General features: G+C 37.9%; 1 protein-coding gene across 21 annotated transcripts in view; it reads left to right on the top strand.

Annotated features, from left to right (window-relative positions):
- The window catches only part of FOXP2 (forkhead box P2), a 242,446-nt gene that overhangs the window by 167,727 nt on the left and 52,219 nt on the right, over positions 1 to 22,500 (top strand). For 2 of the 21 annotated variants that reach the window (XM_065407900.1, XM_065407802.1), the window contains 6 exons: positions 5,942 to 6,079; positions 7,265 to 7,444; positions 8,054 to 8,056; positions 8,959 to 9,115; positions 17,742 to 17,955; positions 19,862 to 19,966. In XM_065407900.1, the coding sequence (XP_065263972.1) occupies positions 5,942 to 6,079; positions 7,265 to 7,444; positions 8,054 to 8,056; positions 8,959 to 9,115; positions 17,742 to 17,955; positions 19,862 to 19,966 (797 nt within the window). Of the gene's footprint in view, positions 1 to 5,941; positions 6,080 to 7,246; positions 7,454 to 8,053; positions 8,057 to 8,498; positions 8,503 to 8,869; positions 8,879 to 8,956; positions 9,116 to 17,741; positions 17,956 to 19,861; positions 19,967 to 22,500 lie in introns of all 21 variants that reach the window. The other 19 variants (XM_065407875.1, XM_065407867.1, XM_065407882.1 and 16 more) reach the window with 17 other exon arrangements.

The following is a 22,500-nucleotide window of genomic DNA, read 5'->3' as shown; positions in this document are numbered from 1 at the left end:
AGATGTATGTAAAATAATCTGAGCAGCTTGATTAGCCAGAGTGAGATTAGAAGTTGCATTTTTGGCCTTCAAACATATGGTGTAGCATATTATATATCACCTATAATCTCTGCTACAACAGGAGTATGAACAGCTTGTTTTCCACTAACTGTAAATAGAAATTACTTTAATCTTTCCTAAAATGTTTGCATGTAACTGGAGAATTATCTGACAAAAAAACAGCAGAAAAGGTAAAGTTATACAAACAATAATTACACAACAAAAATACACTCTCTTATATTAAATAGAATGTAGGTAGATTAGTAATAATTAATTAAAGTCCACTGTAAACCGTGCAAACGTGAATCATGATACTAAAGGGATGTATTTTTGTTACTTATATTTTTAGTTGCACGTCTTCCGGTATTGCTTTTATGTTAAAATAATCATACTTAGTACTTATTTATATAGTGAATTATATTTTCAAGACAGTTCAGAAACATTAACTAATGTTATCTTACTAAAAGGTTGTATAAAATCAAGCTGTATGTACTATCCATGTAGGGGCTCTTTAAATATTCCTGTTCACAAGTTAATGAAAAGCTCACAAATACCACTCAGTTCATTGTCAGTTCTTTTTAACACTGTAAAACCAAGAAGATTGTGAAAGGTTATCATTATGATAGACGTACATGTAGCCAAAGTGAGAGGGGGAGTTTTGTGCATGCAGTAGATCCTTCTTTTAAAATAAGGTAATGAGTTTAACATGTGTTTGCTGCTAAAGAGCCTGATCCTACAAACACTTACACAGATGCATAATTTTACTCCTGCGTATATGTGAAAGTGTTTGCAGGATCAGGCACATATAAATTGTGATATTTAGTGGGGAGGAAGGGAAATTTTTAACCTTTAAACCTTTCACTAAACTGTAGGGAGAGTATATTAGCTACTGGTTAGAGCTGGGGACTGGAAATAAGAACTCCTAAGTTCAATTCCCAGCTCTGCCACTGAAATGCCATATGACCTTGGGTGAATTATTTAAGTTCGATTTCTCCTTCTGTAACTTGGAAATACCTCGCAATGGTTTTGAGAGTCTTAATATTTGTAAATCACTTGGAGATCCTCTGCTGAAAAGCACAGTGGAAATATTATGTTTTTATTTTGTTGTTATTGTTTTAAACTGGAAACAAATTTGGAGATAAAAAAATCCCTTTGTATTGCAAACTAGATCAGCTTTTTATCAGAATCAAATAAGGTTGCTGGTTTTTTGAAAAAAATTGGAAATGTAGGATATCAAAATTCTTTCTTCTCAAACAACTGTGAAAGGTTAAGGCTGCTGGACAGTTATTCTGCCTTGTGATAGTCTATTTGTGGCACAAGGAATATTGCTTTTTGTAAATCACCTGAGGAAATTTGTAGGTTTTTAACTTTATTCCCATGCCAATTTAGTACATAGGAATGGTAGTGAAATATTTTACCTGCTCATGTACTCTGCAGGTACTCCTGAATTATCCATGCAGGAGTGGAGTGTGGTGTTAAATACACAAACCGAGCCCCTGCAGCTCTCCCATTACACTGATGTGGGGGGGGGAAGCAGATTTGCTTGCCTTCAGTAAGATCTTCATCTTTATAACTCCTACATTTATGTATGTAGCCATAACTGCTAATAAAAATGTTGTTTAGAGTTCTTCTTGCCTTCAGTGCTTTGTAAATTTGAAACTTGTCTGCTTTTGTGTCTTCAGACATGTTCAGCTGCACTTAAAAGAAAATTCTTCATTTAATCCAAGAAAACAAGAAATGCATAGAACATAACGCTCAAAAAACTCTTTACAACTATGTATCCAACAATTTACATGGCCTTTTGGGGCATGTAAGACCCAAAGAGTTAGGTATGGTCCATGTGCAGAAGACTCGCCTACTTAGGAGACAGGTCAGTCCATTGACCAAGAGGGAAAAGTCAACTTCATGACTGGTAGCTGTGGAGATCCCTAAACATGTGCAATTCCTCATTCTGGGGTTTTTCCTCTTCTTATTGTTTGGGTTGTACAGGTATCCTATGTTGCTTCTTTTTGGTCCGTTTGAGAGCAGGAAAGATTGTTTTATGGTATTTAGAACACATTTTCCCCCATTGTAATTTGGAAGAAACAGCCACCTTAAATTGGGAGAAGGGATTAGGGACCACTATCATCCCCAATCATTGTTTCAGGGAAAGCGGGGGAGGAGAGGAGGCTCCCTCCCTCAAATACCACTAGGGGTACGTCTTCACTTACATCCGGGTCCGGATGTAAGCAATCGATTTTCTGAGTTCGATTTATCGCGTCTGGTTAAGACGCGATAAATCGATCCCGGATCGATCCCGGAAGTGCCCCGGATCGATCCCGGAAGTGCTCGCCTTCGACGCTGGTACTCCAGCTCGGCGAGCGGAGTACGCAGCATCGACGGGGGAGCCTTCCTGCCGCGTCTGGACCGCGGTAACGTCGGACTAAGGTACTTCGAATTCAGCTACGTTATTAACGTAGCTGAATTTGCGTACCTTAGTCCGAAGTGGGGGGGTTAGTGTAGACCAGCCCTAGGAAAAGGGGAATCTTTTGATCTTATGGACCCCAGCACCTCTCTTTGGCTGGCTTCTGTCGAATCATCAGCAAGGAAATAAAATGTTGTGGCCAAATATACCCCCTTACTTTTAATTCCTCAAGCAAGATAGAACCTGCTTACTGCACGCAGACAATGGCGGAAACACTCAGCACATCCTCCACCATCATTCTCGTGATCTCAGTTGCCATATATGGCAAGACAACAGATAAGTGAAGTAAAATCAAACTCCTTCGTAATAGAGTAAGCCTAAGCAGTCACATAAGTTGTCATTATGGATTCAAATTTGAAGCAGCAGTAGCTTCCACAGTCACAGAGCCCAAAGTTTGCTAGTCTTCTGTAGTACAGTGGCTGTAAAGGCAATTTTGGAAAGAACAGAACATATGGAAATTATTTGGTGTAGCGTAACCTCCTCTGTATTGTATATAACTCAGAAACCTGGAGGACATCGTATAACAAACAGGTCGTGAATGTAAAATAGATATGATGTGCTTCACATTGTCTTTTTTCAACTGCTCATGGCGTTTGTATTTGAGGTTTGTTGACAGCGAGTTGGTTGTATCGAGGGTTGTTTGGATGAATAAAGCTAAAATTTGCCTCCATTTAATTTTTAAAAAATCAGCTCAGAAACACTAAAAACTACAGATATGAAAAGCAAACAAACATACACATAATTGTAGGCTAAAAGGGCTAGTTTTCTAATGTTCTTTAATCCTGGACAGTGCACTAGCCCATCCCACCAAAGCAATAGAAGTGCAAGTCAGAAACCTCTATGTGTAATAACTTTGTGCAGATTTACCATGAGAATTCATAGGTATTCAATAGCTCTCAAAATGGCTTGTTTCTTAGCTGTAGGTAAATGGTTGTACACTGGATATGGTGCTACAAGTATTAAGCATGTTTTGATTCTCACTCAAAACATTTTAAAGGCCATAATTAGTACAGCTTTTGCCAGTTTCTTTGCTTCTGTGTTTTTATCCAGTACATTGTAAAAAAAGACAAATTAGGTTGTTTACTTCTAAAGATATAGTTGAAAAACAGAGAAAACTATTGGAATGGGAGAACTTGCATGAAGGAATAAACTAACAAGGCAAGTTTGGCTAGTCACTTGGAGCACAAACAAGTACAACCCCAACAAGACTTGCAATATACACTACATGAGCAAACAGAAATGCGAATTGTGAACTGGCAGGTATAGACAGTTCTATGTTCCATAATACAGCTATCTCACAAAATGCCTCTGCTTCATACTATGGGTCAAATTCTTAGAGTTTAAACCAGTAAAGCACTTCCATTGAAGTTAATAGTGCTGTGCTGATTTACACCACCTGAGAATCTGGGCCAATATATCTATATTGGTCCAGGTGAACATGTAAGAAGAAGTGTGACATAGCGAGGGAACACAAGTGTGGCAAGGCCTATGTGGTATAGTTTATAGGTAATATATTAATAGATAGAGAAACTCCTCTGAGGTTTAAAGGTTAATTTAGTGGTTTAGTTGTTAAAGGGCCTGCCTTTCTCTCTTCCTTTTCATTTCAGTTTGACTTATGTCAGTTAGATGGCAGCACTGAAGCAAAATTCTTGAAAGAAGGCAAATTCAGACCTGGAGTAAATAGCTGAAACTCCTATCAACTCAGGGTTGAATTTGAGTTCGTACATCCCAAAACTTTTTCAGACTGGTTTGTCTTCTCTCTGTGACTTCGTAGGCTTAGAACAAACAATGCTGTAAACAGACGCATCATTTTAACATCACACCACTTCTAACCATCACTAAATAACTTATTGTAAGTGGATTCTGTTTTTGTCTCTGCCACTTTTATTTTACAGTAAGCATTTCTGAAATATTTTGATTAGAATTATTTAACTAGGGTCTCTACACAAGAATATTGGACTTTTTATTATTGTGGTCATTTTTACAGTCACATAGTAATACATATATATTCAAATTCTGTACATTACATTACTGTAGTTTATCAAGTGTAACATTCAACATTTTCAGATCAAAGTTTATGTGATAGTAAATGTGAACCAATGATGTTTTGTTTACTATTAGATGAATTGAGGTAATTTCACTATATTTTCTTATAAACTCAAAGTTCAGAACATCATATTCATTCCATTTCCATTTTCTTTTATATAAAAGTTTTGGTTTGCACACAGCCATCATTTTCCACAGAATAGATTATTTTACCAGATATGTTAGGAAAGCGTTGATCATTAAGACACATTTGGGATTCAATCTATTAATAATAGTAACCTTTGCTGCTTTGCAAAGTACCATAGTGTCCTGAGAACATGTGGCAAAACAATATTTTTATTAATGATTGCTTTTATTTACAGTAAAAGTGAATTGTTTTTTCTAGAAAAGAAAGTGATTGCTTTTTCAAAGGTTGCAAACTTGGCACAGTGACAAGGTATTTGATTATGTACTAGTTAGTTGAAGCAATGCCTTCAGACTGTGCATGTACAGCAGACACTGAGCACATATCTCAGGCTCTTATACAAGGTTTCTCTCTCACACACAAACACACACCCTTGCTGTCTGCTTCTCTCTCTCTCTCTCTCTCTGACACACGCACAGACACACACTCACTCACTCTCATTGCACAGCACACAGAAAAAGAAAGTGATAACCACAAAAGAACCTTGAACAGAAACATTCTCCAAGAGTTTAATGGACAAACTTTAAATTGGCTCATGTGAAGATTTCCAAGCTTTGGGTTTTAAGTCAGGAAATCCTGAAAAAATACAGTTTGTCCAGAGAGGCCAGGGTTCTAGGATAATGTCCCTTGTTTCACTGGATATATCTGTGCTGTTGTTTTTCTGGTACAATCAACACTTACTAAAAGAACAAACCTAACAGGAAAGGTTTTCTTATATTTAAAATAAAGCATCGTACATATGTTTTGCTAATCTAGATATCTGTATTGTGTAAGATGTATCTATATTGCTTTCAGATGCTTAATTTTTTATGTTTGTTTTAGTCATATCTTTTGAAACAGTCTCAATAGGTTTTTCTATGTGTAACATTATGACACTTGATAAGATGATTGATTATGAAGTGTTGAGAGCCCTACCATGTGATCATTTATTTTTAAATACACATTTATGCTAGCCAATGTTTAAATCTCTTGCAGTAAAACATAAGAGATGTAAAACATAAAGCTTGAGTCTGATCAAATCTGATGCCTCTGGAAATAGAGTGCCACAGCACTGTGGTCTTAAAATAACAGATTTTTACTGAGAGTGGAACTTTACAGTGATAAATATTATGGTCCATCTTTGGTACAAAATAAAAAAGAAGACATACAGCTGTGATGCAGATGAGCTAAAATGTGTTTGATGATGATATCTTCCTTTCTCTGTGCAGGTGCCTGTGTCAGTGGCCATGATGACTCCCCAGGTGATCACCCCTCAGCAAATGCAGCAGATTCTCCAACAGCAAGTTTTGTCTCCACAGCAACTTCAAGCACTTCTTCAACAGCAGCAAGCAGTTATGTTACAGCAGGTAATGTGGGTTACCTGCTTTGGACTGTTACCATAACCCAAGGCATGTTCTTAGGTATTAGCTATGCTTACATGGGACTGACTTTCTAGTGTTTCATATTTCTTTACTCAAGAAAGTATGAAAAAAATGAATGTTCAAATTCCTAGTCTTCAGATTTCTTACCGTGACTGCAAAAATGTGTCAATCTACAGGCAAATTTAAAACATTAAATGCTGTGTATAAAATAACAGCAATGGCAGATGCGTTATGAACACTGAGCAAATCAGTATTTAAATTTTCAAGTGCTTAGGCACATTTGAATTGTAGACTTGCCAAAGGAAGTGTAAATAGACTTGTAGATAATTGTTACTTTAAAATTCATAACACTTTAGTACTCCCTTTAGTCATATAAGTGGAATATGGTTATGAAATTTGAACTTACCAGCTTGTTTCATTAAAGGTGAAAGTAATTCCTCTGTTTATTTATTTTCCTTCCAAAAATTTGTTCCAATAGAGATTAGAAAGAGGAGGGATGATTACATTTCCCTTAGCACAAAACCTGGCAGCTAAACCAAGAATCAATGAAAATTCATTCTTACAATAAAGACAGTGTCAGTGCTCAGTACATCAATACAACATGGGACTACAATTTCAACTATATATTTGGGTGTATACTTAATTAGGACAGAGAAAATAATGTGTCTGTTAATCTTATTTCTTTCATGTTTAAACACTTTGATATCTAGTATCATGATCATTACAGGCAATTCACCTTCAATTGCAAATCTGGCATCCTGCTGTACAGGCTGACAGATTAATTAATTTTTTTCCCTAAGAAATCGACGATTTGTTTGGTCTAACTGACTTCTTGCAAGTGGTAGAGTACAGCTTCGAATTTGTTATATTGGCTATATGAGGAATGTAGCTGTAATAATCTGGGGAGTTAATTTGGCTCTACTGCATTCCCATTAGAATACAGATTTTCTATACCCTTCTGTTTAGGATATTTTGGAATCTGCATTGGAAAATTTCAGAGCCGCCTTGGAAAAAAATGTATGTAGATCTGCCTCTTCAAATCAAACACGTTTTTGTTATGAGGTGAATCTTAATGGCTACTCTACCATATGCCAATCTAGAGGAGTTTAGGAGATTTATAATACTTGAAACTTTTGCCTTTATTTATTAAAGTCAAAATGGTTTATTCAGCAACAACTACAAGAGTTTTACAAGAAACAGCAAGAGCAGTTACATCTTCAGCTTTTGCAGCAGCAACAGCAGCAGCAGCAGCAACAACAACAACAGCAGCAGCAGCAACAACAACAACAGCAACAGCAGCAGCAGCAGCAGCAACAGCAACAACAGCATCCAGGAAAGCAAGCAAAAGAGGTAAGATCTGTGAAACTCACTGATACATAATAGTTTGGGCTTGAGAAGGGGAACAGAAGGGACAAGGAAAGTTTGAGGTCTTTTTTGATAATGAGGTTCTTCCTATCAAAGATGTATTCTTATACTTTTTTCCTGAGATTAATAACAGTGACAGTAGAATTCTGCCACTCCCCTCCCCTTTTGGGGGGGGGGGGGAGTATGGGATTTGAGGATTACAACCCAGTGCTGCTGTCATCTAATATTCACTAATGAATCACAGTATACAAAGAGCAAACTGTGTGGTGAACAAAGTACTGATTATCTTGTATTCACAGAGAATCTAAATTGGTGAGGGAACCTTACTTTCCTCTGTGGTACAGCTCAGAGAGCATGCAAATTTAGCCCATTGTTTAAAAAAAAAATGGTGGAGCACAGATTTCAAAGTCGCAGGCCCCTGATTAATGAACTGCTACTGTAGGTTTGGAGTGGCGAGGAGAAAGTTACAGTTTGATGTGCTCATAAATCAACCTGACAAGCTGGCTTCTCAGGCCTAGCTTGCACTTGTCAGCAAACTACATCAAATATAAACATAATACAAACAAAACATGTTGAAGTAGTTAAATTGATCAGCAGGTATCGGAGACGTTGTCTTCAAGCTGCCCATTATGCAAACGTACAGGAAACAGTTCTGACCTCCTGAGGCTTTGTTTCTGTTTGGATTTGTGAATAGAATTTCAGACAGCCATCAACTACGGAATAGAAATTGCTCCCTTATTTCTCCCGAGGCTCTGGGCAATCCACATGACTTGCTCCATTATGCAGTCTGTTTTCCAGTGAGCGCATCAGAAGTTTCTCTTTTCCCCAAACTAAAAAGGAAAGGTCTTCCATAGCAGCTTGTCTTTCTCTGACATGTGACTGCCTTCTTATACCCCCCTGAGTCTAAAAAACTCCAGTTTGTTTTGTAATGCCTCACAAAATTGAAAGTTATACTTTTACTTATAATAGGGCACTTCTTTGTCTTGAATGTGATGCTGGTTTTAATATATTCCAACAAGAGAAGAGAGTGAGCTAACAGGCCAGTGAAATGAAGGCTACATCCCAGTTTACTAATAGATCACTGGAGACCACATTCATGGGCCACTGCGGACCGAACTTATTCAGTCGGAAAAACTGAATGGAACAGTTGAATCACAAACTGTTGTAAAGAGTTACGCTTTTAGCATAGATATATTTGTTATCATCTGCCATGAGCTGATTTTTTTTTTATTTCTGAACAGCTGTTACCTACTTTCTCTTGACCCTTTTCTGCAGCGTATTATTAATTGTATTTTGCCTTTTTTCCCTAACAACCTAGCAGTTTGGAATAAAAATAATGGAAAATTTCAAATACTTCCACTGTCTGAGTATTCTATAAATAATATTATTATTTAATAATTGAGATGAAAGGGGAAACAAGTGGAGTTTACATTTTCTTCTTGCAGCCTTCATTGCAGACTTTATTCTCTGCTGTGTTTGTTGTTGTTTTTTTTTCCTAGCAGCAGCAGTTGGCAGCCCAGCAGCTTGTCTTCCAGCAGCAGCTCCTCCAGATGCAGCAACTCCAGCAGCAGCAACATCTGCTGAATCTTCAGCGTCAGGGACTCATTTCCATCCCACCTGGCCAGTCTGCTCTTCCTGTCCAGTCTCTGCCACAAGGTATATAAACAACATATGACTTAACTTATTTCTAATTCACAACTTGTTTTTTAATCATTCCATTTTGACCTGAACTTCAGAAGTTTCCTTTTATTGCATTTAAACCATACTTTAATAATAAACTATTATTGTTAATATTATTGCACTACATAGTTTTCTTGAGGCTGATAAATTTTACTACATGCTTTTACTAGAGAAAACTGCTTTTGAGTGCTTTTTCTTAGGTATAAAATGCATATTTATTAGACTTATATGCTGAAAACAATTTCTAAGGGCAACACAATTCAAGCACCATTGATTTACACTGAGGAACTACAGAAAACTGATTTAGTGAGAATGTAATCACTTCATTTAACATAAGTGAACAGATACAAGAGATAGTGGGCAAATGATATAAAAAAAGGCTGTTTCCAAACTTAATTTTTTTTAAAAGAAAAAATAGTCGCCTATTTTGTGTAATTAAAAAATTGTTGTAATGCTAAATTGACTTATTTGCTGGAGTTCGTTGGAGTGGATCTTCATATCTCAGGATTCCTTTTCTTAACCATCCTTTGAAAAACAATAACAATAATTTTCGTGTCAGTAAATTGTGATGTCACTAATGGAGAATTGTGACTTACATATAATTACAAGAAGGTGATGGTTTTGGAAAACACTCTTTAACCCTTTGTCATTGGGACCAAGATTTCTGAGTGCAGAATGTTAATGGAAAATCTCAGCCACTGTCACTAATACAGTAACTCCTCACTTAACGTTGTAGTTATGTTCCTGAAAAATGCGACTTTAAGTGAAATGATGTTAAGTGAATCCAATTTCCCCATAAGAATGAATGTAAATAAGGGGGATTAGATTCCAGGATTTTTTTTTTTTTTGCCATACAGTACAGTACAGTACAGTACTGTAGTTGGGAGGTGCCCCTGCCTTACCCCACACAGGCACAGCCCACTGGCACTGGAGACAATGAGGCAGGCCAGGAGACTGAACGTGCTGTAAGCTAGGAGAAGCATGTTGCGCAGCAGCAGTGGCAGCTTCCCCTACTCTGCAAGCACCAGGGGCGAGGGGCTAAACCCTCGGCCAGCCCACTCCACCCCTTCCCCCAAGCCCCCACCCTTAACCCGCCTCTTCTTCCCCCGTCTCCTCCCCCGATACTCCGCACACCGCGTCCTCGCTCCTCCCTCCTCCATTGCCTGCCTCCTGCCCATGGCAATCAGCTGGCTTGCAGAGTTCAGGGGGCAGGAGGGAGGGGGGAGGAGCGAGGACTTGGTGCGCAGGCTCCCCCCTCCCTCCCCTGCCTCCTGCCCGCAGCAATCAGCTGGTTTGCAGCATTCGGGAGGCAGGTGAGGGAGGGGGCGCCAGCTTGCCGAGTCCTCACTCCTCCCCCCTCCCTCCTGAACGCCACAAGCCAGCTGATTGCCGTGGGCAAGAGGTGGGGGGAGGATGGGGAAGGCGCTAATCCGCAGGGTCTGCCGGCGGGCAGGAGGCGCGGGGGGGGGGGGGGGGTAGGGGAGCTGCCAGCTGTGGACAAAGCAGGCAGCCAAATGGCGTTATAGCGAAGTATTGCACAACTTGTAATGGAGCATGTTCTGTAATTAAGCAGGGACGTAAGATCGAAACAACGTTAAGCAAGAGGACGTTAAGTGGGGAGTTACTGTACATTAATGATTCACAGGAATGCCGCCAGCTTTTCTTCCCGCCCAGAAATGCTGCCCCCCACAGAGGCGGCGGAAGGTCCCCCCGCCAAAATACCGCCGCGGTCGCCGCCCCCCAAATTGTAGTGCCCTAGGCGACCGCCTAGGTCACCTAATGGATTGCATCGGCCCTGATGATTCAGTATTTAGTCGTTTAGGAGAAAGGGGGGACTCAGATTTATGAATGGTAAATTTACTTAGGAATAAATACTGTGGGAATGCCAAAGATTTCACATGTTAAGAACTCTATTCTGCCATCACCTATGTGGCACATAACTTTAGTTTAGTTTTTACTTACATTACAGAACAGAAATAAGTTAGACATCTCTTTCATGTAAATTATAAAATATCTGCTCTTTAGGACCCCGATCCTTCAATGAGTTCTCTGTGGGCTGTGTCCAAGTAGAGTTTGCTTGATTTATATGAGACTCTACGTGGACATAAGGGTTCATTCATCAGGTACAGATTGCAAGACTTGAGACTTGGAAGTTAGATGAGCGCAGGGGGAGTGTACTTCATACAGACAAAATGGGGACGGAACAATGTGGGATAAGTGACAACTTAAATATAGTGTCCCAGCATTGCCAGCTGTCACAGTTTTAATATGAATCTTGTGTTTTGGCCATTTGGCATTTTACTTAAAACTCCATGTCGCAGAGTGCTGACCTTGAGGGGGTCTACTTGAGGTCCAGCCTACCTGTGACAGCTCTGCTAAGGAGAATGAACCAACCCAGATCCACCTGTGGATAGTTAATTGTCTAAGTAGGTGGGTGGCAGTTAATTAGGTAAGGAGCACTTGAGCATAATAAAGGCTGGTGAGTGCTCAGTCAGGGGGCCCCAGAACAGAGGAAGGTCCTGAGGAGAGAGGCTCCTCAGGGGAGCTAGTTAGGAAGAGCAGAGGCTCATGGAGAGAAGGAACAGGACCAGAGAGAAAGTGCTCCCAGGCAAGGGACTGGAGCAGCCCAAAAGAACTGGGGCTCCCAAGGCTTCTGGGCTTCCTCCCAAGGGACTGGGAGTCTGGAGCTCCAGGCAGATCTCCCAGGGTTTTCAGTCTCCCAGCTCCACATCAGGGAGTCTGGAAATTCCAGCATGGTGGGGCTTCCCCAGAGCTGTAGGCCCCCACAAGCCTGAGGTCCCTGGCACTGAAGCAGACCATATGGTGGGGCTGCACAGCATTCCAGCAGGCAAACTGACAGGGTTCCATCAGAACCCTGCCTGAGATTTGGCAAGTTTGTTGAACACAACTCACTTTTGTGAGACGTTTCGGGTTCAACGAACAGGCATTTCCTAATTAAACCTTAATTACATGAGAATCTCAGCTTTCATTTTTTTTTTTTAAGTAAATTTCTAACCTGTGTGGTTACAGATAGATGCTTGAAAATGTGACCCAAGCACTCTGTAAAGGCTCAAAAACAGAAACAAAAATAACCCCAAATTTACTATTATATTAAATCTCATGATTTTGACGATCCTGACTTATGATTTTTGAATGTTTCAGTTTGGCAATACTGATTTCCTTTTCCATAAAGCAACATGAGATTAGAAGGGGGGGAAAATACTTGAAGTGAAATATCTCTCTGAACAGCTTTACTTTCTGCATTCCTCTCTTATGCCATGTGTTGCAAGAGGAATTCCTCGGGTTTTTCCTAACATTGAGGGATCCCCTAGATTTCTCTCAGAACTCATACCCAATTACATTGATAGTCATACATAGAATCATAGGACTGGAAGGGACCTCGAGAGGTCATCTAGTCCAGTCCCCTGCACTCATGACAGGACTAAGTATTATCTAGACCATTCCTGACAACAGACTAACACAACAGTCATTCACACATTTCTAATAGAAAAACAAATATAAAATAATTTATATTTAATTGGTGTTTTTTTCTTTTAATAGTTGTTTTAGCAGAACTATTAAATTGTGCCTTAATTCCTAATTCCCCCTGAGTATGGCTTCCTAGAAGGAGTAGCTGTAACTGAACTAACAATGAAAAAAGCTACTAAAGAGTTAAAATATTAGGGGAAAATATTCACATTTAAAATATTTCTGTAATTTTATCATCTAAATTAAGTAAACCTCTTTGGTTTGCATTTGTTCTGTGCTTTTGAATCAGAACAGATACTGGTCAAGGATGCCCCTTTTCTCGTTCAGCTCTGATATCCATTTTATAAGGTGCAGGGCAGAAAAAGGATGGAGAAAGGAAATGCAGAAATATATTTTAATAAAGAAAATAAGGAAACTGGTTTAAAAAATAAATATGGGACTAGATTTAGGTAGGCACAAAGAGGCAGGGAATGGGCAGAGCCTTAACTCTGTGCACACCTTCAATGTGCTGGTCAGCAGAGTAGAAGCTAGAAAGGATGGAAAGAAGGACTCTGCACCGTGTAAAGGGCTGTGGCAGATTATTTCCCTTTTTGGAGCAAAGAGTGGAGAAGATTAGGAATTATGACTCTTAATCCAGGTTATTTCCCTGGACTTTTCCTGAGACAGTGCAGCTATGCCCCTTAGACAAGGATGTGCCTAAACTACAGTCTAACTTGAGTAGTGAAATCAAAAATAATCAATTGTCAGTCAGATGAGACAGGCCCACATAGCAGTCACCCATATAAAACATCCTCATACTATTACCTTGCACCTGGGAGTTCTTCCTGCCCCGGTTTAGGCTTAGTGGATATGGGAAGAGGATCAGTCTTCTCTCTTATTGTCCTTATGAAAATAAAGATGTCCGCACTTAACAAAGTTCCATGTCATATATTTTCTGTGATGCAGAGTAAAACTCTCAGCCCTAAAACTTACTGGAAGAGGAAGAGTATATGTGGAATGCAGTAGAAAGACATTTTGTATGTCAAATGAATAATTATCTGTGATACAGGAAGGACTCTACCCTTTATGCATAAGGGAATCCTCAATTACTATATTTGAAATTCCAGATGTCTTACACATCCACAAAATCCTTCCAAAGATTATTGGGCCCCTGTGTAATTCTGATGTCTAAGAAACCACTATTCATGTGCAGTGGTTGAATATGGGGCTGGTGAATAGTTCTGCACTTAAATCCCTAACTTGTCAATATGAAGATGTTTGTTTCCATTTGGATAATACAAACTCTTCTATATGGATGTGATAAACTGAATGAATGACTAGCATATCTGAAAGACACAAGGAGATTCTTGTTTATAACTCAAAAAGATCAGAAAATATCCTTTTAAAATGCAGATTGTCAATGACAATTGCATAAACCAAACATGGTTTTTGCATTCACTAAGCCTAAATTGAACAACTTCCTAAATTTAACTGTGAGGGGGCAGCAGATTCAAAATGCTGTGATGCTTGCCCCTGAAAAATAGTACTTATGTTGAAGTATAACTTCTACCTTGTCACAACTAGAACATTTATAACATTTTCTAGATGTTCAGGTGCAACAAATAAGCTATTAGAAAGGAGGTGTAATTTTAGCATTAACCTTGTAACAAGATACAATCTCTCCACTATTGAATGCCTAATAAACTGTGTCTCACAATGAGAAACTTCTATATCATGCTACACTGATGCTAGATAAATGCAGAAGAATTTTATATATATATATATATATAAAACTTACTGCTGATCAAGCCATGTAGGAGAATTAAACACAGTCACAGGGATAGATTTTAAAATCATTAAGAACTAAATAAATAAAAAAGAGAGTGGAGGAAAGCGAAGAAAGAGACTTATCTAAACTCTTTTCAAAATACCAAGCATTCTTTTGGGTCCAGTACAGTATTAAGTGACCTCATGCCCTATTAACTTCCTTACTTTTACATTCCTGTCCTTTCGTCTTTTAACATAAATGGTGCTGTGAAAAAGGCAAATGAAACAAAGAAGCTCAAGGATACCTTGCTAAATATCCCCAGAGCCAGAAATTTGGGTTCCCCAAAACTCAAGCAATATCAGCAGACCCAAAACTTACTGGAAATGTGGTTCAAACCACACCTTAGCTATAGAGCAGGGAGTGTGGGCCAGGAAGGTGACCGCTGGATGCCCAGGAAAGTGTTAAACAAAGGGTGGCACACAAGAGCCAGTCAGTTCACTCAATCTCTCCCCCCACCCCACTGATTAGGCCAATGAGTGGTAGAAGGAGTTAGAGAAAGCTATCCCCTTCACAGGCATGTTTTCTTGCGCTTGGAATGGGAGAGGGACAACAGGAAGGAGAAAATGTCCCCGCACAGCCAATCTTATATTCTCCCCTCACGACCAAGGAAAGGCCATCCACCTGCTGCTCCAATCAAATTTCCTTGCTGCTGAGAATGGAGAAGACATTTTCATTCTAATTTTTAAAAAAAAAGTTTTTATCTTTAAAAAAACAATAAAAAATTAGGACAGAGAGTTAATGCTGCAAGAGAAAGGGAAATGTTTAATAGTGTTTAATGTATCATTTTTCTCCCCTCTCTGAACTGACTCCATTACTGTTTGATTTGATCTGTGATCATCATATTAACGGTTGACTACTTTTTACAGTAATTACATTTATTATTTGCAGAGTTGCTGCAAACTACTTTATATAAACTGTGTAGTAATTACTTAACTTCATTAGAAACAGTTACTACTATTGCTACCATTGTCATGTTGTCTCCTGTTACCCATAGGCCTGATTCAGTAAAAATAGTAAGTCTGACTTCCTTGCTATACAAACCATATAAACTCCAATTTTTGAGTCGTGCATCCCAAATCAACCTTTTTTCCCCCCCACTTTCTAATTAACCTAGGGCACCACTCTATGTTAGAATCTAAGGTAGAGAAGAAGTAAATATAGCAATTATCACACAGAATAATGGAATAAAAAGTAAGATCTCAACTTCCATCCAGTTGGTTTCCAGGCTATCTGGACAACAAGATATTTCTGTGAATAACTAGCAAAGTGTTCAGTCTGGCGTCCATGGCTTTGCATGCTTCCTAATAAGATAGTTGTTGACAGATTTTGAAGAATGTACTTTATTTTTCAGTGGGTTTTAAATTGCACCAATTTTTAGCAATGTGAGCTCATGTACATTCAATATAAAATATTAGCTAACAAAGAGAAAACTTGCTAAAAAGTCAATGAAAAACATCTCTTTATCTCCTGAAAAGGAATCTCATTCACCCATTAAAGCCACCCACTCAATCAAAAGCCTGAATGAATAGATGAACCTTTCATCATTCTCTGAAGGTCAATAAACTGAGCTTTGTCAGAACAATGGGGGAGAAGCTAAATCTAGAGTTAAAGGCCACCCACTGAGAACACCTTTCCTTTCCACCATGCAACTCTAGTTACTGTGAGCAAGAGTGTTTTAGTTGATTTCAGTTGTTGAGATGATACATAAAAGAGAGGTAGTTATGATAGCCATGACCCAAACCAAGCCAGTCTATATAGATCAAATCCACCCGTTCAGCTGAATGGAAAAACAAATACCCAGAAATAAATTGGTAGGCAGTGCAATCTACAAAGCATGGGTGTGATAACAAAGTATAGCATAAAAATCTCTGCTGAATTAATGAGCCTTCTCATTCTGTTCTACGCGTGTTGGAGTAGTCTTCAAAGGTAATCCTGTCTGGTGGTGACAAAATCAACAGATAACCGTGACAAAGTTTACATCTGAGAAGAAATGTCACAACTGTCTAAGTCAGATGCAGATGGGCATGGGAGGAGAAAGTGATCATATTCTTCTGTTACCCGTATTTTGCAGTCCTTTCCTGCAAGCCAACAACAAATTATGATGGAAATTTCTGTACTTTCTTGCAAAATGTATGAATGAAGGACAATATTTGATAACACTCTCTCTTATCATCTATAACTTTTATGGGACAAACACAGACACTGTAGTCACACAGTCCTGACCGCAAATGTATAAATGCAACATATAAGAGACGTTGGTCCTTATCTCAGGCTCAGCATGACTCACAACTGGGGGAGAAGACAACGGTGGCTTGAAGCCATCTTTACAACTCTCCAATAATGGGGTTAATCCGGGTCTAGGACAGTCCCAGTCATATATTAGAGAAGCCTCAAGGATTCTCTGAATTATTCCGATGACCCCAAGAGAGACTGGTGAAGCTGAGGCATAGGGACGCCCCTTTCTCCTAGTCAGGCCCTCCAGTCTCCTTCCCATAACAGGGTAGGGAGAAAGGCTAGCAAAGGAACTGCCATGATGACACTACACTACTCGGGGATTCATCCATTCTGGCCCTGTGTTTTTTTTTTAGAGTGGTTATTCATCCAAAGAATTGGTTTTTTGCCCATTCAAGCTACATTTTAAAGTAGGTAAATTTTGTTAATTAAACAATGCTAGTTAATAGATGGCTGAAACTATTAAAGTTTGTCTTTGCTGATTGAAGTTAGTGGGCCAGATTCTGCCCTAACTTTAAACCTGTTGCAATTTCATTGATTTCAGTTTGGTCCCATGAGTTTGATTTGATTTTCATTTAAAAAGAAAATTAATGCTTGTATCCTTAGTGCAATCGGATATATTTTTCTATTTCCATTTCATTGTTGGTTAAGCAGTACTTCTGAAGAGCTGAGTGAACTTTGAATCCATTGAGTCATGTCTGTGTAACAAGAAATTGATTCTACAGACAGTGAAAATCTCTTTTAAAACTTACTTTAATAGTTGTTTTTCAAACAAGAGTTACCAAAAAGTCTTTGTAGTTTGCCCTCTTTGATCCTTGAACAAGTGTTTTAAGAAGAAGCATAATAATATTAAAATTGGTGACCTTTTTTTAATTGACTGTTTGTAGCACAAGAGAAAAGCAGCTAAATTAATTGGGTGCCGATAGAGGAAAAATGAAATTGTTTTACTACATGTCGATTGTGCTGGAAAAACAGCATCACCTTTATTGTTGGCATTAATCCATTAATAACACTGAGCTCATTATATGAAACTCTTACTTTGTTATATTAGTGGGGCTCTCTTTCATTTTATAGCTGGCTTAAGTCCTGCTGAGATTCAGCAGTTATGGAAAGAAGTGACTGGAGTTCACAGTATGGAAGACAATGGCATTAAACATGGAGGGCTAGACCTCTCTACTAACAATTCCTCCTCTACTACCTCCTCCACCACTTCCAAAGCATCACCACCAATAACTCATCATTCCATAGTGAATGGACAGTCTTCAGTTCTAAATGCAAGGCGAGACAGGTAATTCTGATGAGATTCCTACTGTGCTTATCATCTGACATAAAACTTTGCTTTTGTTACAGTTATGATCATACAATAAAGACAGACATCGTTATTTCACATCATGAGTTGTATTATTTGAAATCATAAGTTTCTTTACTAAAAATCAGAAAAAATACAGAACGTTGAAGGTTGATTAAATAATCATAATTTTTCCAGTATGTTAAATCACATAGCATGATTTTCACCAAATGCCTCTAATTTTGCAAGTGCAACTTTAAGTACACAAATAATGTGCCTTCAGTTTTGCACCCACAGTGAACTTTTGGTGCCACTGGTGACAGTTAGACATCCAACTGGTAATTTGCATGTGCTGGCTGGTATTTGTAGATGCAAATTTGTAGATGCTTTGCTGGCAAACAACTACATTCACAGAATTAGAAGCCATGTTGAGGCCTACAGTATTAAATCGGTCTAGTCACAGAAAGTGTAAGCAGGATATCTAACAGATTGAAGATGTAATTCAGCTTAAAGAGTCCATACACACTATTGCATAGTTAAATTTGTGCTGTTTTAAAATATATATATTTGAAACTTTTGAGGAAAGCACTAAAGAAGAAATAACACTAAAGGCCAAATTTTGCACTTATGTGCACTGAAGTAATTCCATTGACTTAATTCATTGGAATCATTCCAGTAGTTACTGTAAATTGGGACACTGTAACACAGCAGAATTTGGCTCTAAGTGTTAATATTATAAATATGCCTTTTCAGGCTCAGTGTACAGATATTCTTGACAGGTTTCAGAGTAGCAGCCGTGTTAGTCTGTATCCTCAAAAATAACAGGAGTACTTGTGGCACCTTAGAGACTAACAAATTTATTAGAGCATAAGCTTTCGTGGGCTGCATCCGAAGAAGTGGGTTGTAGCCCACGAAAGCTTATGCTCTAATAAATTTGTTAGTCTCTAAGGTGCCACAAGTACTCCTGTTATTTTTGAAGATATTCTTGACTCCTCCTTGTTACCTTTCAGCACTTAAAATGACTGATACTGATGATCTCTTATGTAAGGTAAATTTAAACTTGGCTATAATGAATTCTGATTGTATTTTCAAAGAAACATCCCCATTCATTATTGTAACATTTAAAATAGGAGATTATAATTTGATAATGTCCAGGGTCTTCATTTGAGTATCAGAGCAGTTTTCTGTTAACTTTATTATTTCAAAAATGGAACATCTCTGGATACTTTTATGCTGTTATTTTAATTAAGAGTAATGTGATGATTATATGTTGGAGAAGTTGGTGTATTCCTTTGGAATCTGTAGCTAATACTCATCTCTGTGAGGGGAAAAGAAATAAAACCTCTTTAATGATTCCATAAGGATAAAACTATTGCAGACTTTTATAAAAAATGAAATGGAATATGGGCTTGTTTTCATGAAACCTAGAGCTGCTAATGGAAACAATGATTGTAAAGGGAAATATTTATTAATGTAAGTCACCTTAATATATAAACCCCCAGAAAATATAAAAGATTGTACAGTAACATTCACATTATTCATAAGTTCCTGCTGTCCATCTTAAATATTTCTTTTCAGAATTGATCATTTCTGAGTGTATTTTTTATTTATAGGTAAAATGTTACGCTGAGGTCATATGGCAGAATTAGCATATGATATTATACAGTCATCTTATTTTTTCATCCTTTATTAACAGTCATCTTTGGCTCTATTTCTTCTCTAATTGGAACATCATCTAGCCTTGGCAGTTGAACTATTCAATAGAACGATTAAATTTTTCTGACTGCTCTGAGCTGAATTGACCTGTTTTGACCTGTTTGTCACTGATCGTAACCTGACAGGCGCTAGCAGCCTCCAACGATTATGGCTTTTGAGATTAATCTGATGCCGTATTCTTTTGCTACAGCTCGTCACACGAGGAGACTGGGGCCTCTCATACTCTTTATGGCCATGGAGTTTGCAAATGGCCTGGCTGTGAAAGCATTTGTGAAGATTTTGGACAGTTTTTAAAGTAGGTTGATTTTTATTCATTGGATAAAGGGGCTGTTTAAGACTAAAGAACGATAAAGATGGCTAGGAAAGTTCTACTGTAAAGCATATCAGAGTTCATGTGTACAGTCTGAGCAACTGGGTAATCAAGGCCATCTGCAGACGGTCAAATTGTTATCCTTTTTTTCATGTAGAACACTTTTGCAGGCCTTTCAAACACACAGTGTTTAATCCTATTATTATCCCTTTATTGAAATGGAGTCTTGGAAAATTTGAAGAGATGCTTTGGTTTTATGTTTGATAGCAAAAGTATGTAAAAATACATTGTAAATTCTGATAGTTTGAGTAAAGCATATAGGTACATATAATGTGTGCATCTGTGTGCAAATAGGATTTATGTGTGTGCAATATATAACAATGCACACACCATTTTAATGTACCAGATGTGGCCATTTAACCCTTCTTTGGTAACTTTAGCCTTGCCCTTTCTCTTACATGTGCATAAGATTCATACAACTAAAAACACTTGAAGGGGTGGGTTTACACCTTTCAGTATTAATCATTAATGAAAAAAACTTTCCAGTTGCAGTTGTTAGTTTTCTAAATAGCTGCCTAAGTCTAAATGCTTAGAAAATAGATTACGTAGCTCTCTAACAGCTTAAAAGTACAATAGGTTTTTTTTTTCCAATTTATCAATTTCTTGGCAATTCTGTGTTCCAGGGTATTTGCCACAGAAATGCTGAGCCACTACTTGTATTATGTTTACAGTGTGGACTGGGTTTTGTCAGAATAACCATATTGTTTTTGGCATGCAACCAGTCTTAATAGAAAACTACAGATAGCTTTATATAGATGAGTAACTTCATGGGCTGAGACTCTTACGTTGTCATGGTGCAGCTAACAGGGTGAATGAACTGTTTCATGCTTCATCAACAATTAAGTTAATTAGCTCATTTGAAATTGCACTGCTTTGTTGCTGGGATGTTGGCAGAAACATCAAAACGATGTGTTTACAAATCGTAGACTACAGGGTATATAGCAAAAGCACCTTAACAACAAGGCACAAGAACTCAGTATCATAATAACTTTATAGCAGAATTACAGTGATAATTTTTGCAATGTATTTTAACTCCTTCCTCCATTTTTCTTACAGTTTTGCAGTTTCAGGGGAATAACTGTTATTAACTTCTAAAGCTTACTTTATATTTTCTCTCACTCTTGGTGAATGACTGTTTATGAATACTTTACAGTGTAATTTCAAAAGCATTTTGTGCTATTATATAAAAATGATTTTGCTATATACCGTATCTGTTTGTAGATTAAAGAAGTTACTCATTGTGAAGGATTTTTTTAAATTACTGTTAGTGATTCCATGAGAAAAATAACTATATACTGCACATATTGTTGTAAGCATTATTGATACTAAGAATTTTAGGCAACTTAACTCAAGCCTTTTCCTCTCCAGGAAAAACTAATTTTTATAAATCCTTCCATCCTTCCAGGATATAGTGATGTTAATTCTTGGGCACCCCTTTCACAGTCCTTCTGTTAGGTCTCTTGTTATAATCCACAGTCACTAAAACTATTTTGATTAACACTGTGTAGTGCTGGGTTACAATTGCTCCTGGAAGATGTGGAAGAGACTCATAGCTTCCTGATCATTCTTGTGTAGAGACAATCAGAGTTTACAGCAGTTCCATCATTTCGTCCCATACTCCAAGAGAAAGAACATTGGAGAACAATTTATTATTTTATTTTTCCATTGAATTATAACTTTTGCTCTTCTAAAACAAATAAGAAATTGTAATTGAGGAATAGATGCAGTTGTTTGTGAAATTGAAATATTCAAACATTTTGCATTAGTATTAAAATGTGAATCAATATGTCACCTGGTATTAGCTCCCTTAGTACCTTTCCATGTTCACACTAATGCAAAATCCCCATTACAATTAAAAAACATTTTATTTCAATTAAATATCAACTTTTAGTCCAAAGATTGACCATTTTTCCGACCCATTAACTTTATAGGGGATGACAGGACTAATGGCTGTAGTTATCAAGGCCTTGCTCTTAGTGTAATCTTCGTTACAACATTGTAGGTTCTCTGACTTGAAACAGTATGATACCTGTGTTAATAGAGTTAATGCAAGTATACTGTACTAAAATGAAATATTGATAGAGCACACTACCCCAACCAGTAGTGTGTATTTCTATAATATGCTTATGCCAAGTTTGAAGAGCTCCTGGTTTATGAAGTGAACTCTAACTTCTTGTGCTCCGAACACAGTTCACCTAGAAGCTGGTGGGTTTAAAAAAAAACAGCTGTGCAGAGGCATCTGAGAAGGAGGATTAAGACAGAAAACACAGTGGCTTTGCTTCACTTTTGTAATAATGGAAAGGATTTGGGGTGAAGTGAAGAATAACTTACAGTAAATGACTGATAGTGATGAAAGGTTTTTACACCTTCATTTTTGTTATCCGGTATTCAGTGTTTTCATCTTTAAAGTAATTTAAGATAATTATCTTTCTTGTTTTTGTTGAGATATTCAGATGCTG

This window comes from Emys orbicularis, chromosome 1, assembly GCF_028017835.1.
Source record: "Emys orbicularis isolate rEmyOrb1 chromosome 1, rEmyOrb1.hap1, whole genome shotgun sequence".
In the NCBI taxonomy this organism is placed as follows: domain Eukaryota; kingdom Metazoa; phylum Chordata; order Testudines; family Emydidae; genus Emys; species Emys orbicularis.
The sequence above is the reverse complement of the archived record's forward strand: the minus strand, read 5'-3'. Positions and strand labels throughout refer to the sequence as shown.